The sequence below is a fragment of the Hippocampus comes genome, unplaced genomic scaffold, assembly GCF_001891065.2.
Source record: "Hippocampus comes isolate QL1 unplaced genomic scaffold, H_comes_QL1_v1.1 scaffold9, whole genome shotgun sequence".
In the NCBI taxonomy this organism is placed as follows: Eukaryota; Metazoa; Chordata; class Actinopteri; order Syngnathiformes; family Syngnathidae; genus Hippocampus; species Hippocampus comes.
In genome coordinates, this window is record NW_017805275.1 from 5,240,794 (window position 1) to 5,254,694 (window position 13,901).

General features: G+C 42.4%; 1 protein-coding gene across 5 annotated transcripts in view; it reads left to right on the forward strand.

Moving 5' to 3' along the window:
• Window positions 1-13,901, forward strand: part of unc5a (unc-5 netrin receptor A) — a 178,960-nt gene that overhangs the window by 118,533 nt on the left and 46,526 nt on the right. For 3 of the 5 annotated variants that reach the window (XM_019870065.1, XM_019870066.1, XM_019870067.1), the window contains exons 4-5: window positions 2,213-2,316; window positions 4,546-4,726. In XM_019870065.1, coding sequence (XP_019725624.1) covers window positions 2,213-2,316; window positions 4,546-4,726 — 285 coding nt within the window. Of the gene's footprint in view, window positions 1-2,212; window positions 2,317-4,545; window positions 4,727-10,181; window positions 10,350-13,901 lie in introns of all 5 variants that reach the window. The other 2 variants (XM_019870063.1, XM_019870064.1) reach the window with 1 other exon arrangement.

The window sequence follows — 13,901 nt, forward strand, 5'->3', positions numbered from 1 at the left end:
AATCCAAAAAAAAAAAAAAAAAAAAAAAAATCTGAAGTCTGACAATATTTGCAAATGTCTTGAATGAGATTGTGGTTTGACCTTGGGTTTTGTTTGACTTTCTGGATGGATTTTTCCCCAGAAATCTTTGGCTGAACTCCAACATGCATAACGTTTGGGGCGTTTGACTTTGGAGGTTCCACTGTACCATGATATTATGCATGGGAATCTGCAGAAGAGGACACTGCATATAACTTAATGGGATGGAATAAGAGCATAATAATCCCCATTGTGTTATTAGTGACCTCTATCTCCTCATGCTTCCTCCTGCAGCGGCTCTTCCACCTTTTAGGAAGGGGTGTTTTAAAAAGCGCCACACTAAATTGGGAGTATTCATGACCTTTTTTTTTCCCCCCCCCCACGAAATAGACTGTATCAGCAATGATCCAGATAAAAGCAGCTGAGTAAAAACAGATTCTAAATTTATTGCAATGTACCAACCATAAATCTGTCTGGGGGACACAGGCGCATCCTCTGCGGCAACCTCAAAGCTTTATTAGAGGAAGCCCTTTTCCGTTTGAGTGTTTTCACGCATTCTGTCTGTTAATTGCCACATAAATATGCATTATTCTAGACAACAACCCCCCACCCCCTCTGCGCCGGCCCCCCATAACAGGACCTTCATAAGACAGGCTTCATCATTGAACCCTGTTCGAGGGTTCAGGCAGTCGTTAGAGCCAAACGATTTTGAAAAAGAATCAAGTCGTTGGAGGTTTGTTTTTTCTTTCGCCTCAATATTGTAATTGTGATTCAGTATGTGATTATTACATGAACCTCTTCTGTATTTTTGAACAAATACAAGCAATAAGTGAATCCGTACTGTATTACAATAAGCAAGGTCAATTCATTGTATAAAAATGTTCTGGTCTTGGCTTGCACTGCAATAAAGGCCAATGAACCATGAACTAATATGAAAGTTTATCTTTTTCAAGTTGAGTTGTTAACTGACTAAAATTTTGGACATGCAGTCTTTTGAGCGTTCACAAAGTTCTAGCAAACACGTGTGGCGTGAACAAAGAGTAAATCGGTAACTCTTAAGTCAGATTTCCACGATAATGCAAACAAATCCGGCTTTACCTCTTCACATTTTCATGTTTCATGAAACGATATGTAAACATGATTTCTCACGCACTGAACTTTACACACTAATTAAATAAATAAATCAAATATACATATATGTTAAAAAATATAAATAAATGATAATAAAGTCGCCCAAAATGAAAGTTTATTTTTTTTGCCGCCCAAATTTCAGTCGATGAAAATTGCACCGTACTACATTGTGATGTCAATTTGAATTGAAGTGTTCAGCCCTAATTATTACATAAGGCGATAACACGTCCGCATAAGCTCCGTGTTCATTTTCCTTACGTCTCTTGCGTGTGCTTACATGTCACTTCTTGTGCGTGCGCTTGACTCCGTTTGCGAAAACACTCCGTCTCAACGCTCCTCTGAGGACAGGCTCTCCCATTAGTTAAAAGGAATTCACCATTCAACAGCTCGCAGCCGCGCCCTGTGCCCCCTCGCGTCACGGCAACACATCGATTCACTCTGAGTGCAAACCCGGGGCGGACACATCAAATTAGTGCCAGGCTGCTAGCTATCAGTGGCCTGTCTGGCTCATCAGATGTAAATCGGCCTTACCCAGAAAAGAATGAGCGATGCCAGCTCAACCTGTATGTGTAACGTTCTGCCTGACTCATGGGCACATATATCGCAACGCTGATTGCAACAGCGAAAATATTCAATGAGTTGAAATGCGAAGCCTCATGCAGTCAGCCAAGCTTGCGGGAGCTCTTGTCCAGGTGCCTCTGGGCTTTGTTTTCGTGTGGCTGCTCCAAGCCCTCTTACAGATGGAAGCTGCAGGCAGGCGGCTGCCGGAGAGAGTGGGTGGCACGCGAGGGAGGAGGGACGGAGTGAGCGGTAGCTAATGCAATTGCTTTTGCTTGATGCCGGGCCCCTCTGGCAGCAAGACAAGCATCTCTGAAGCAGCCAGGCAGGCTGCAATAAGCAACATGGTTGGTGCCACCAATCCCTGCGTGGCTTCGGGGGCCAACTGGAGTGCGACGCGCTCGCGAACATTTCGAGATTTAGCTTGCCGGAGCTTTCCTTTACACAGCGCATGCAGTTACAAATAGCCTAATTGGTTGCCTTTTCTTTGTGCTCTCTCCTCAAGACTTGAGAAAGAACTTTGAGCAGGAGCCTCAGGCTAAAGAGGTGGCATTGGACCAGGAGGTGTCACTGCGCTGCCATCCCCCCGAGGGAGTGCCACAACCCGAGGTGAGAATATATGGGAGATATTTATAGGCCCGCTTCTCGCATCCATTTAGCCTTTCTTCACCGGGAGGACAAAGGGCAAATGGAGGCTCAGTGATCATCTCCCTGGCATCTCTCCGGCTTTCACCGCAGAGCGGACAGCCCCTATGGATAAATTACACCTCTAATTACCAGCTTTTATTGATTTATTATCCTTCCCACATCTCTAAGTTGCTATATATCACATGGGCTCGTCATATCACCGGGATAAGCTGGGAGGCTTCACTCTGCGTTTGGCATTTCTAAAGGCCCATCTATAATTAATGGCTCAGTTTTCCTCACTTTTTTTTTTCCTGGTCTCTTTGCTCGCTCTCGTACATACTTGGTCTGTTCAAGTCACGTTGTCCAGCTGTAACACTGGTGCGTGTCAGTGTTTCACTGACCTGGCTGTTGACATCTTCTAGCAAATAGTATATCTGTCATCGCGGTAAGCTTTGGAAAGGTAAGAACAAATATCGAATGCAGGGAAAATGATGTTGTGGGTACTAGCCGAGAGAGTGCCTCGCACATTTTCCAACCATTCAAGATGTCTTTTTTCCACATGGATATCTTACTGCTAGAATACAGTAATGTTACTTTCATTGGTTTGGAGAATCTCTCAATGCCTGGGCTGGGCAATGTGGTTTTGAAAAAATTGTTGTTTTCTTGTCACTAAAATCTAGCATTTTTTCCCCCTTCATGTGTAGGAAAGGCAAATGACAATGACATTATTCAAAACAAGTTTTGTCTTTTGTTGTTTCTTTCCCCGCTGAGATTTGCTTTCTCCCAGTCAAGGTTATTATGGATTGAAAACAAAATGATGAAAACAAAAATGGAAAAAATATTTGACAATAAAAACTGAAGGCTCGGTTACAAATGACATTTTTTACATTTATAAAATCAACACATTAATAAAAGCAACGAAAACTATTACACAGTACTTGCTGACCTTTTTTTTTTTAATCCTGCACTCACTCGGTTCTAATAAACTAACATGAAAACTTATAAAAACGAAAATAAAAAAGAAGTATTTAATAAAATGAAAACGAAAAACGTGTTCTCAAAAATTATTCATACTAAGTGAATTAAAAAAATGATTCAAACTGAAATTAAAAACTAACTATAATGAGAAATCCTAAATTATTATTACCCTGCCCTAAACACACACACACACACACACACACACACACACACACACACACACACACACACAAAACAGGCTTTGAAACACTTCCACCCCAGCATTAACTTGTTTCAACTTCCATAAAAATACTCAAAATAAAACAATTTCTTCTCATGTAATTTGTATCCTTAAAAATTCTTACATAACATAATGAACCACCAAACTACATAGCTCAGCTGGATATGTTGCAGTCCCAGCAATCGGCATATTCACAAATATATATCGCTGTTATCTACCAACTATTTTTGCAAGCTTTTTCAGCCATTTCACCCATGATTTTTTTTTTTCCTTCAATATCCAGAACAATCACAGCTACGGTTGAACGGGTGATTTCCGTCACAAAATGTGGACAATCCGTAACGTGTGGCAGCCCTACAAATGGTAAAATGGTGAACTGAACCTGAGTTTGGTAACTTGTCTCACTTTTAAACAAAGGGAAGGTCAAAAATTGTTCTAATGACTGCATAGGTTGTGCGAGCCATTCAGACCACCCGGGGACCGCAAACAGCCAACTAGTCAATCACAGTTGGACAGTGTGGGGACAGCTTGCAGAGAAGTAGGAAGGAAAGTGCCAGCCCACAGCTCGACAAAAAAAGGGCATCAGAGCAGAAGTCACCACAGGAGAACATAAGGGGCGCGCAGACGAAAAAGAGAGCCCAATTATGTGCATCACATGGGGCAATAATACCGACAACAGTGTTGCAGCACCCTCAAGAAGGCAGAAGGTCAAATGAGACTAAGAAAACAACCAAGGAAATCCGAGAGTGCAAAAAGAACTGAAATTTAAAAAGCATTCCGAATTTGTACAGTGCCGCAGAGATCTCCAGCTGTTACAAAATGAAAGACAAAATACTTTTATCAGCCAGGTGTATAAAGAGATGAATTTCATCAAAATAACGTTTAGGGATAACATCAACACAAAAGAAAGCTCACTGTGCCTCCCGTTTACGGCTCTGTGGCTCTTACCGTGCGTGGCTGGTGCAGCGTGTTGGGATCAGTTGCACTTTTCAACCAATCAAACTCTCTTTTAGGTGGAGTGGCAGAGGAACGAGGATGTGATCGACCCACAGAGCGACCCCAATTTCTTCATCACGGCCGACCACAATCTTGTCATCAAGAAGGCCCGGCTGGCTGACACGGGCAACTACACGTGCGTGGCCAAGAACATCGTCGCTCGCCGCAAAAGCAACTCTGCCACAGTCCTGATCTATGGTAGGTGGACACTCATCTTCAAAGGATAGACTGTTTGGATGACTGGGATTCGTCTCATGGGTCACATAGGAATACTGTAATATTTGGTCTATGAAGTGCTCTGGTATATAACTCACATCTGCAACGTTAAAAAAAAAAAAACCCTGATGTATAAACTTTACTTAAACAAAAGTATGATGTATTTTAAACGACTTCTCTTATACATACCACTGCAACAGAAAACAAAGAAACAAACAAGCACAAAAAAGTGCAAAAAGCCACAACAAAACTTTGCAACCATAAATAGGGTTCAGATTGCTGTATTTATTCAACATTGTCCTGCTCACCAAACCCTCTGAAGTCTTTGTCATCGCCTGTTTTTCAGCATGATGAGGTTCCGCGCTTGAGCAGAGTTGCTCAGATTTCCAATCTGAATGGTTTCATGTATGCCGTTTTTTTTGGGGTTTTTTTTTTTTATGTTCGCAGTAAACACTTCAGCATAGAGCTCAGCAGAAAATTCATGAGGACGTTAAAGAGAAGCCAGGTATACTGTATGTGCAAGCATGTTGCCCCTGGGATAGGGAACATTTGCAAATAAGGTGTGTCGTTCAACCAAAGAGGTTAAAGCCGGGGGCAGGGGGAACTTGCGTCTTCTAATCCCAATTGTTCAACAATAACAATATGCAGTAGTATGCTCATGTGACACTGTTAATATTAGACTATTGTCAAGTTCTGTGTGGACTCAATAGGAAGGCTCACAAAATGCAGTGAATTTTTCAACACTGGAAACTTTCCATGGGAATTAAACAGACCATTAGAATTATCCCAATGTGTAATTTGCCCATGTTTGGATTAATTTAAAAGTTTTGTGTAATTCCAGAACCACAATGTACTTTCTAATAGGTTGAGAGTAATCATGACTCAGCCATGTGTTCATTGGATCTTTTGTTTAAAGACAAATCAGTGTACACATGACCCTTTGATGGGGTTAACAATGTGATAGGATGAAGTGGATGGCCAATTCTTAATATTCTGGCAGCTCGGAGGTGAACGCAAAGAGTTCACTTTCCCAAAGCGTGCGGGCCCGATATGTTTGGAGAAATCAAATCAACTGTAAGTCATGTTGCGTCTTGTTTAGCTTGACTGACCTTTTCATTCAAATGCAGCAAAGAAAAGTCATTACTGGATTTTTATAGAATTTCCTTTAATTACATCTTAATTTGAACTGCAAGACACTATAAACAGGTTTGTTGTTGACATGACACACTACTGTATATGCCGCAAATGAAGTATGCCATAGCAGGGAATGCGTTCAATCGCTTTTAGCCTTTCATTGGATTTAAAATGCATCAAAAACATTTGTCTTTGGCTTCCGCAATATTTGACTGCGACCGTGAGTTTATGTTTGTAAATGTGTTTTGAACAAACGGCAGCTACCTTGTTAGTAGTCACATCCCCTGTGAAATAACGCTGTTGGTGGGAATTTACTCGCCAAAATTGAATATGTGATGCAGTTCTCATGCTCAGGTTGTTGAGACTTGAAGATCAATTACCGTTTAACATTGTGGCTCTGCTGCCTTTTTCTGCTCGCAGTCTCAGTAGATTGAAGGCTGTTGAAGTAAAATGGAGAAAAAAAAAATGTGGCAAGCAAAAAAAAAAAACAAAAACAAAAAAACAAACAAAAAGTTGGGGGCACACTATGTCTAACACAGTGAGTTTGGATAGTTTAAAAATATGCTTCCTTCAAATGAGTTGAGATTTTGGACAAACTAGTTAATTATGGAAACAGCACACCTTTCATTCCAGTATATAAGTATCCATCCAGCCATCCATTTTCCGATCCGCTTCATCCTCACAAGGGTCGCGGGGGTGCTGGAACCTATCCCAGCTGTCTTCGGGCAGTAAGCGGGGGACACCTTGAACGGTTGCCAGCCAATTACAGGGCACACACAGACGAACACCCACACCAGGGGACAATTTAGAGTGTTCAATCAGCCTGCCATGCATGTTTTTGGAATGTGGGAGGAAACCGGAGTACCCGGAGAAAACCCACGCAAGCACGGGGAGAACATGCAAACCCCACACAGGGAGGCCGGAGCTGGAATTGAACTCGGTACCTCTGCACTGGAAGGTCGACGCGCTAACCACTGCCGCCGTATAAAAGTATTTAGAATGCAATCAATAATCCAGAAATATGCACATCAAAATACAATAGACTAGTTTTTGACTAAACCACCTTGACTAAACCTCCTAAAGAAAGGCAGTGTTTTGACCATGTACTGTAGCTGTGTTGTGCATCTGCATTTTAAAGTGAACTGTCAAGCCGCTCGGCAGTGGAGAAGATGAAACTTTGCGTATCCAGTGTTTAGACATTGAAGGTGGGATAATGGTGTCTTTGACAAACAATAATTCTCATTTAAGTACTGTATCTGCAAAATTGCCAACAGATTGCTTTGTGGCGTGCACGTTTATTTCCTCCCTCCATTCACTGTGTTTGAAAAGATGACAAATTAATCACTTGTTGTGGATTGAATTGAGGCTAAATCATAAGCAAAGCTCTCTCGTTTCCTTTTCGCTGCTCACCTACTGTGCCTCAGAAGAACAAACCGTGTGTCCGCCATGCTAGTTGATCTAGCTAGCTGCAGTGGGTCATAATAACGGCTACATTTCAAAGGGTTCAACAGAGGGCCAGAAATGCATTTTATCACAGCCTGGCTGGTAAGACTGCATTCTGTGCTAAGAGGTAATCAGGGCTTGTGTTGCCTGGCAATTTACCTCGCTGTGGCGGGCAATCAGTCGCATCGAGAGGACAAGGAAATGATTCAGTCACGACAAGCCCAGGCGAAAGTTAAGAGGGGCAAATTGGGGGCGGGGTGAGTGTCCAGAGAAGGAAAAATGGCGCTGTTCAAGTCAATACATCAGGATCAGGACCACTGTATCATCGGAGATGAAACAAGCACAGTTAGATGCAGGGAGGTGCAGATTAGAAGATAGTTTGATGCAATTACTTGCCATCAACGGCGGAGCGCCGGTGATGTGCCGACAACTGGTGCGGCTGAAGAACACGAGCACTCGCTGGTTCATCAGGACGAGCTGTAATGACTTGAGCTAGATTGTGCTGCACTTTGCAATTGCAATTGGGGTAAAGTAATGACAGGGCTCCGCTCTATAATTCACACAACATGATGCATGACGGGAAATGGGGCAATCGGGGATGTTTGATCGCCACAATCCTAATGACTTGCACTGCCGTGATGTATGAGGCACCGATGCCCGCTTCAATTCTGAGTTGCATTTTCCCGTGTACAAAGTTTGTTTTCCTTAGTCTTTGTCTGCAGTGGTGCCAGGGTTACTTTGAAAAAGTAACCAGTTACTTCACTAATTGGTTGATTGAAAACATGTCTTAGTTACATTACTGATTACTTGATTTTAAAAGTAACAGATTACATGTTGCTTTAGCCGCTACATTCAGGATATGCATTGAAAGTGTAATTTTAACAGTGACAAAGAATAGTTTAAAATAAAATAATGGTCGAACATAACATGATTAATTTTATTTAAAAAAAACAAGTCTTTCTCAATGTCACTAACCATAAATGGGCTTCTTGTTTTTATGTAAAAATAAATGAATAAAGGTCTTTCTGCATGTCACTTAAATTGTTTTTTTAATGAAATGTTAATAATAAAAGGATTCCTTTTTTTCCTGACATTTAACTGGTGTCATAAGAAACTTAACATTTACATGACGTTACATTGTTTATAGTCGAGGGTGAACAGCAAGTTTGAAAAAAAACGATACTCAAGCACCAATTCACTATATCGACACAAGTAACTATATTTACTCTACAGTAGACCCCCACCACAGCGAAAATTCATTGGTTAAAAGCAAAAAATTTAAAACCACCAGTCGCGCCCCCCAGAATAGCTCAACTCACGCAGTATATCGCGTACCCTCGTTTGGCATCGTTTGCCGTCTGTCAGCAATGGAGCGATTTCCGTGTTGGTTCAAGCAACACGCCTTCCTCCTGGTTTCATCTGTGATTGGCTGAATTTGCGTGGCCAGAAGTTCACGTAACTTGCGCTGCGTGATGAAAGCTATTTTGAATAAACAGATTAAATAGATAACATGCATACTGTAGGTAGTGTGTTTGTGTGTTTTGATGTACATCAAAACACACAAACACAATTACTTTGTGACTCGATGGTCGACGGTGCGGAGGCGGAACTCCCGCCTCCCAGCGCAAAGGCTTTCCGCTCACCTGACACGCGACAAGGCTGAAAATAGATTAGCTTTTGGGCTCGCATATACACTAAGGCAGCACAGAACCACCATGGACTGAATGAGGCTGCGTTTGACATAATGTCTTTTTTTCGCAGATCCGGTCAATGACGTCATTGATGGATTGTGCCAATTTTGACATTACAGTCAATCTGCCATTTTGCATCAAATGCAAAATATCGACCGATCTTGATTCAGTCCATCAGATCGATGCAAAGTCTAGTTTCGAATATAACGATTACATTTGGAAACCTCATGCAGCCACTCAACCTGGTGGGACTTCAATTCATCCTGAGCTGCAATCCATGCCTTTTTTTTTTATGTCGTGTTTTTTTAAGATAACTGTGCCAGCAGCACTGAGTGTACAACAAACGTTAATATTTCCATCTGTACCTGACTGACACAAACTCAAAATATTGACTGTATTTCCAGCTTGAAAACCTGAATGTCTCTGCTTCCTCTATTGTTGTTTTTGTCGTATAGTATAGCCAAGTGAATTGTCAATGTGCTGAAGATGTGACATGGCGCATATGCGATTCACCCAGGCGAGAATGTGAAGCTGCAGGCTCCCACAGTGGCTCACTATTTTCAAACTGTAAATCCGAGAGTTCCCCTTTTGTTACCTGTTTCACAATGTACGGGTTGTTGGTTGAGTCCCTTTTAGCGAGTAATAGGGAGTTAGGAATAGGGAGTCTTCCTGTATTTTATTATACGTTAACTATTAGTGACTGTAACTGCCTTTTGTGGTGAAAGACACTGATCACTGAAGTTGACTGGGGAATGGAACACGTTAATATTAGTAGTTACTGGAAAAAACATGCACATATTAGAGTAACACGTGACTAAGTAAGAGTGTCACTGTTTGTTTGGCTTTGGCAATTTGACTGTGCATAATCTTAACATATTGTTTCTCATGTCTTTGGATTAATCGGGTTAGGATATGGTCATCTTAATGTAGTCGTATCTGCACTTCAGGTGGCTGTAGTACAACTTCAAGTGCAGGAATCAGCCACCCTCTCTCAAACTTCCGTTTGAACCGCTGCAGCACTCACGATTATTCTCGGAACACGCCCGTCTGGTCCTTAGTGCATGTCGGGTAATCCTGGCTGCTCTGTCCCCTCATCCCATCCTCCCTTCCAACCTTCTCCCAACCCCTAACCCCACCAAACCATGCCCCTCCTTGCGCCGGTCTGACAGTCAACGGCGGCTGGTCCACGTGGACCACCTGGTCATCCTGCAGTGCTGTGTGTGGGCGAGGCTGGCAGAAGAGGAGTCGGAGCTGCACCAACCCCACGCCACTGAACGGAGGCACGTCCTGTGAGGGGCAGAACGTCCAGAAAAGTGCCTGTGTGGCCACCTGTCCAGGTAACTCCCAGGCAAACCCCTGCTTGTCCTGTGGCACTTGGCTTCCTATGGCTTTCTTTTTGCATTTTTTTGCATCCAGAAGTCATTTGCTCATCTTTATGTTGGCCCACATCTCCCCTCGAATGGTTCTGTTTCTCTTGCATTCAGCAATTAAACGTACACTATCATTTTTAGTCCTTATTAGTCGTCACAGTCTCGAAAGTGATTTATCATCCCACTTTGTCCACATATCTCATTATATTTTATGAAGACCCTGCTCTTATTTCATAGAGCTCTCTGATTTAAGAGACATAGTCCCAGCCAGCCATGCTGCTGTGTCAGACCAGCTACTACATTTGTTATTGTTTGCAGCTGAAGCTCTGTAGTAAATATGGACAATAAAAGCGTGAATTATGGTGGCCTGAGTGCTATGTTTACGTCGTAAGAGTCGAGGGGCGTTTCGTTTCCCTGCTCAGTCTCTCGTGAGAGAATCCAAGAGGCAGGGAGTGCCTTGCCTGATACTGAGCAACGGATATCGATCCTCTGTAGCCTGAGATGCAGCTTGCTGCATTTGCAGTCCTACATTAGCCCCGTGACGAAGAGCCAGAGATAGCATGACAGCGGGCGAGCTGCATATGAGGTTAAAGGTGAAAGGAGTAAGATGAAAGTGAATACAGGCGCAAAACGCAGCGTGAGCGTGAAGAGGAAAACGTACAAACCGGCAATGGCGGTTGTGCTGCCTGCGCATCATCAAACAGCGGAACTGCAGGAGAAATCTTCCATGCTTAAAAAGCACTGAGGGAAATGCTACACTTCTGTCGGCAGCAGCCTCCCTCATGCTAAAACAGAGGTTATTTTCCGATGTGAATCAAGGTATCGTGTTGCACATCGCTCATGTAAAGACATCACCAGATGTCAAGCGCAAGTGGAAGTAACCTAACCCGGCAAGTGGATGGAGGCACACTATGCTCATTCAGGGTGATATCTGGATGCATCTGGTACTATTAGCTCTCAAGCAAACGGTAATTAAATTAAATTCAATTGAATGGGTTGTCCAGGGATGCTTGACATTCCCCTGTAGCAAAAGCACAATACTGACCTCCATGAGCATGAACAGATTAATGTCAGTCCTGCTGTTGTTAGACCAAAACCTCCTCTCGTCTCTCGCTCCATAAAGGCAACGTGTATAACTTTAGCTTTCCAGTGCTGCGGCAGAAAATTCAACGTGCTTCGTGAACATAGTTTATGGCGAAAACACAGTTTTAGTTTACAGTGGAATCGTAGAAGTCAATCCATTCTGTGGCGCCGGTTGACTTGCAAGTTGTTCTCTAATTCAAAACGGTTTTTCCATATGATCAAGTAAAATGAATTTGTCACAAGCTCAAAGTGTCAGAAACACAATCTTTAACACCTGTACAGGCAATGAATTAAATAACATTTTTGGCTATCATATAAAAGCTTTTGTGTGAAAGTTGTCAGAGTGACGACTCGCTTGACTTATCTTCCAGACTGAAGGAAGGCCTGAGGCCAGTTTTTATTGCCATCACATTCCGTTGCCACCATCACCAACACAAAATCATCCTGAAATTATGTTTGATGGCTAATTAAAGATGCTAAAAACCCGCTAATTAGTAACGCTGCCATTTTATAACATCCCAGTCGCCACCGTTAGCGACTAGTGACTAGCAGCTAGCTACTACCCACGAGCAGCGAGTATAAGTTGGCAACAGTCGTCAGACTACTTTTCAGATGTAGTTTAATAGGCGAAAAGTACTTTGTGCTGACAGTTTGACACATTTGCGGTTCCTGCCAACCCATTTTTGGCAAACCGGACATTGTCAAATGTGGCATCATTTCTTTCCAGAGCCCACTATCTCGCCTACTGTTTCTTGACAAGAATATAGTTTGCGGCTATGCACACCTTAAATTCTCAACTCAACTGTATTTATAGAGCACTTTCAAACAGCCATCGCTGCATACAAAGTGCTGTACATGGAGCAACTAACATACACTGTATACAACAATAAATCAATAAATAAGTAAAAAAGATGGTAGAAAGCACCAAACAGTAAAACTAAGATCGAATCTAAGTCATGCTACGTCAAATGCCAAAGAATAAAGTGCATTTTTTGGTTTGGGTTTTTTTTTTTTTTTTTTTTTTACTTACTTTCATTTAAATATTAAATGTAAGTTAAAACAATAATTGATTGTCGAAAAAAGAAAAAACTACTGTCTTATCTCTCTTGTATTCCAAGGCTCAAAATAAGTGGTATTGCAGCTGATAGCTGCAGTCCTCCTTTGGTTGCCGATGCAATTGTCTGCTTTGCCATCACTGGTATCCTTCTAGTTTTGAATGACACAAAAAACACAAACGAAATGCAAAAGAAAAAGCAAAACATTGGTGAAGTTAATCCTTTAGATGCTCACTGAGTCGTTTCGCATTTGACCTTTGGATGTTCCACTGTATTGTGAGAAAACAACAAGGTTCGCTCTCAGGTGCCTGTCAATCTTTTGGTCTTGCAACAGCGGGTGACCTAGGTGTCTTTCCCACTTCCTGTGTTACCTGTGTCAGTGGCTCAGACAAGTCCAGCTGTCAGCACCTGATGCAGGGTCCCCTCAAGGCCAAAGTCTGACACAGCAGAGCCATGGACATGATAAGTTTGTTCTTTCCAATTAGAAGTGGCACCGCTGCTTGCCTGTGTACTCACGAATGTGTCTCCTAAGTCGGCAGGGATGAAGTGACTGCTCAGTCATTTGTCAGAAGGCTCACGCACAGCCCAGCAGCGACAAACCCAAATACATCGGAATCCTCACTTTTGATTTATCAAACACACGACCAAGGCATCCAAGAATCGCCCGCGCTGACATACCAAAGGAGGCATGTCAAAGTCACGTTCAGCGACATGGAGAGCATGCAAGCGTTCTTATTTGGTGTGCTTGGACAAGGATTTATTTTTTTTTACCATTCTGATAGCTTTCTCCTGAGAGTCCTCTTACAGGAGTGCAGTTGCCGTCATTTCTCAAGAAAAAGCAACAATTTCCAAAAATGTACGTTGTTATTCATTTCTGCTCAAACATAGTGCTCTCTTTTCTAGTGTCACTTGAGAGGCTTCTTCAGGGTCTTCGTATTTGAGCTACGCTTTCATAGCCTTTGTGCTCTTGTGTCTTTTATTGTAAAGCAGAAGGCTGTATTGCAGGTACACTTGGTTTTTGAGCTGCTTCTACTGGCCAATGTGTGGTTAGAGCTTGCGTCTGCTTCCCCGCCCCCATTCGTAGATTGATGGCGTCTAGTATTTGCTCTGCCTCTGTTGTGTGTGTGTTTATGCCAACTAAATGAATGTACTCTAGTAAACAAATCCATTTGAGTTTGAAACCACTGACATGCAAAGACTAATTTCGCTGCAACGTACTAGCATGATTTATTTATTTGTGTGTGTGTGTGTGTGTGTGTGTGTGTGTGTGTGTGTGTGTGTGTGTGTGTGTGTGGTATGTATATGTATGTATATGTATCTATCTATCTATCTATCTCTCTCTCTCTCTCTCTCTCTCTCTCTCTCTCTCTCTCTCTCTCTC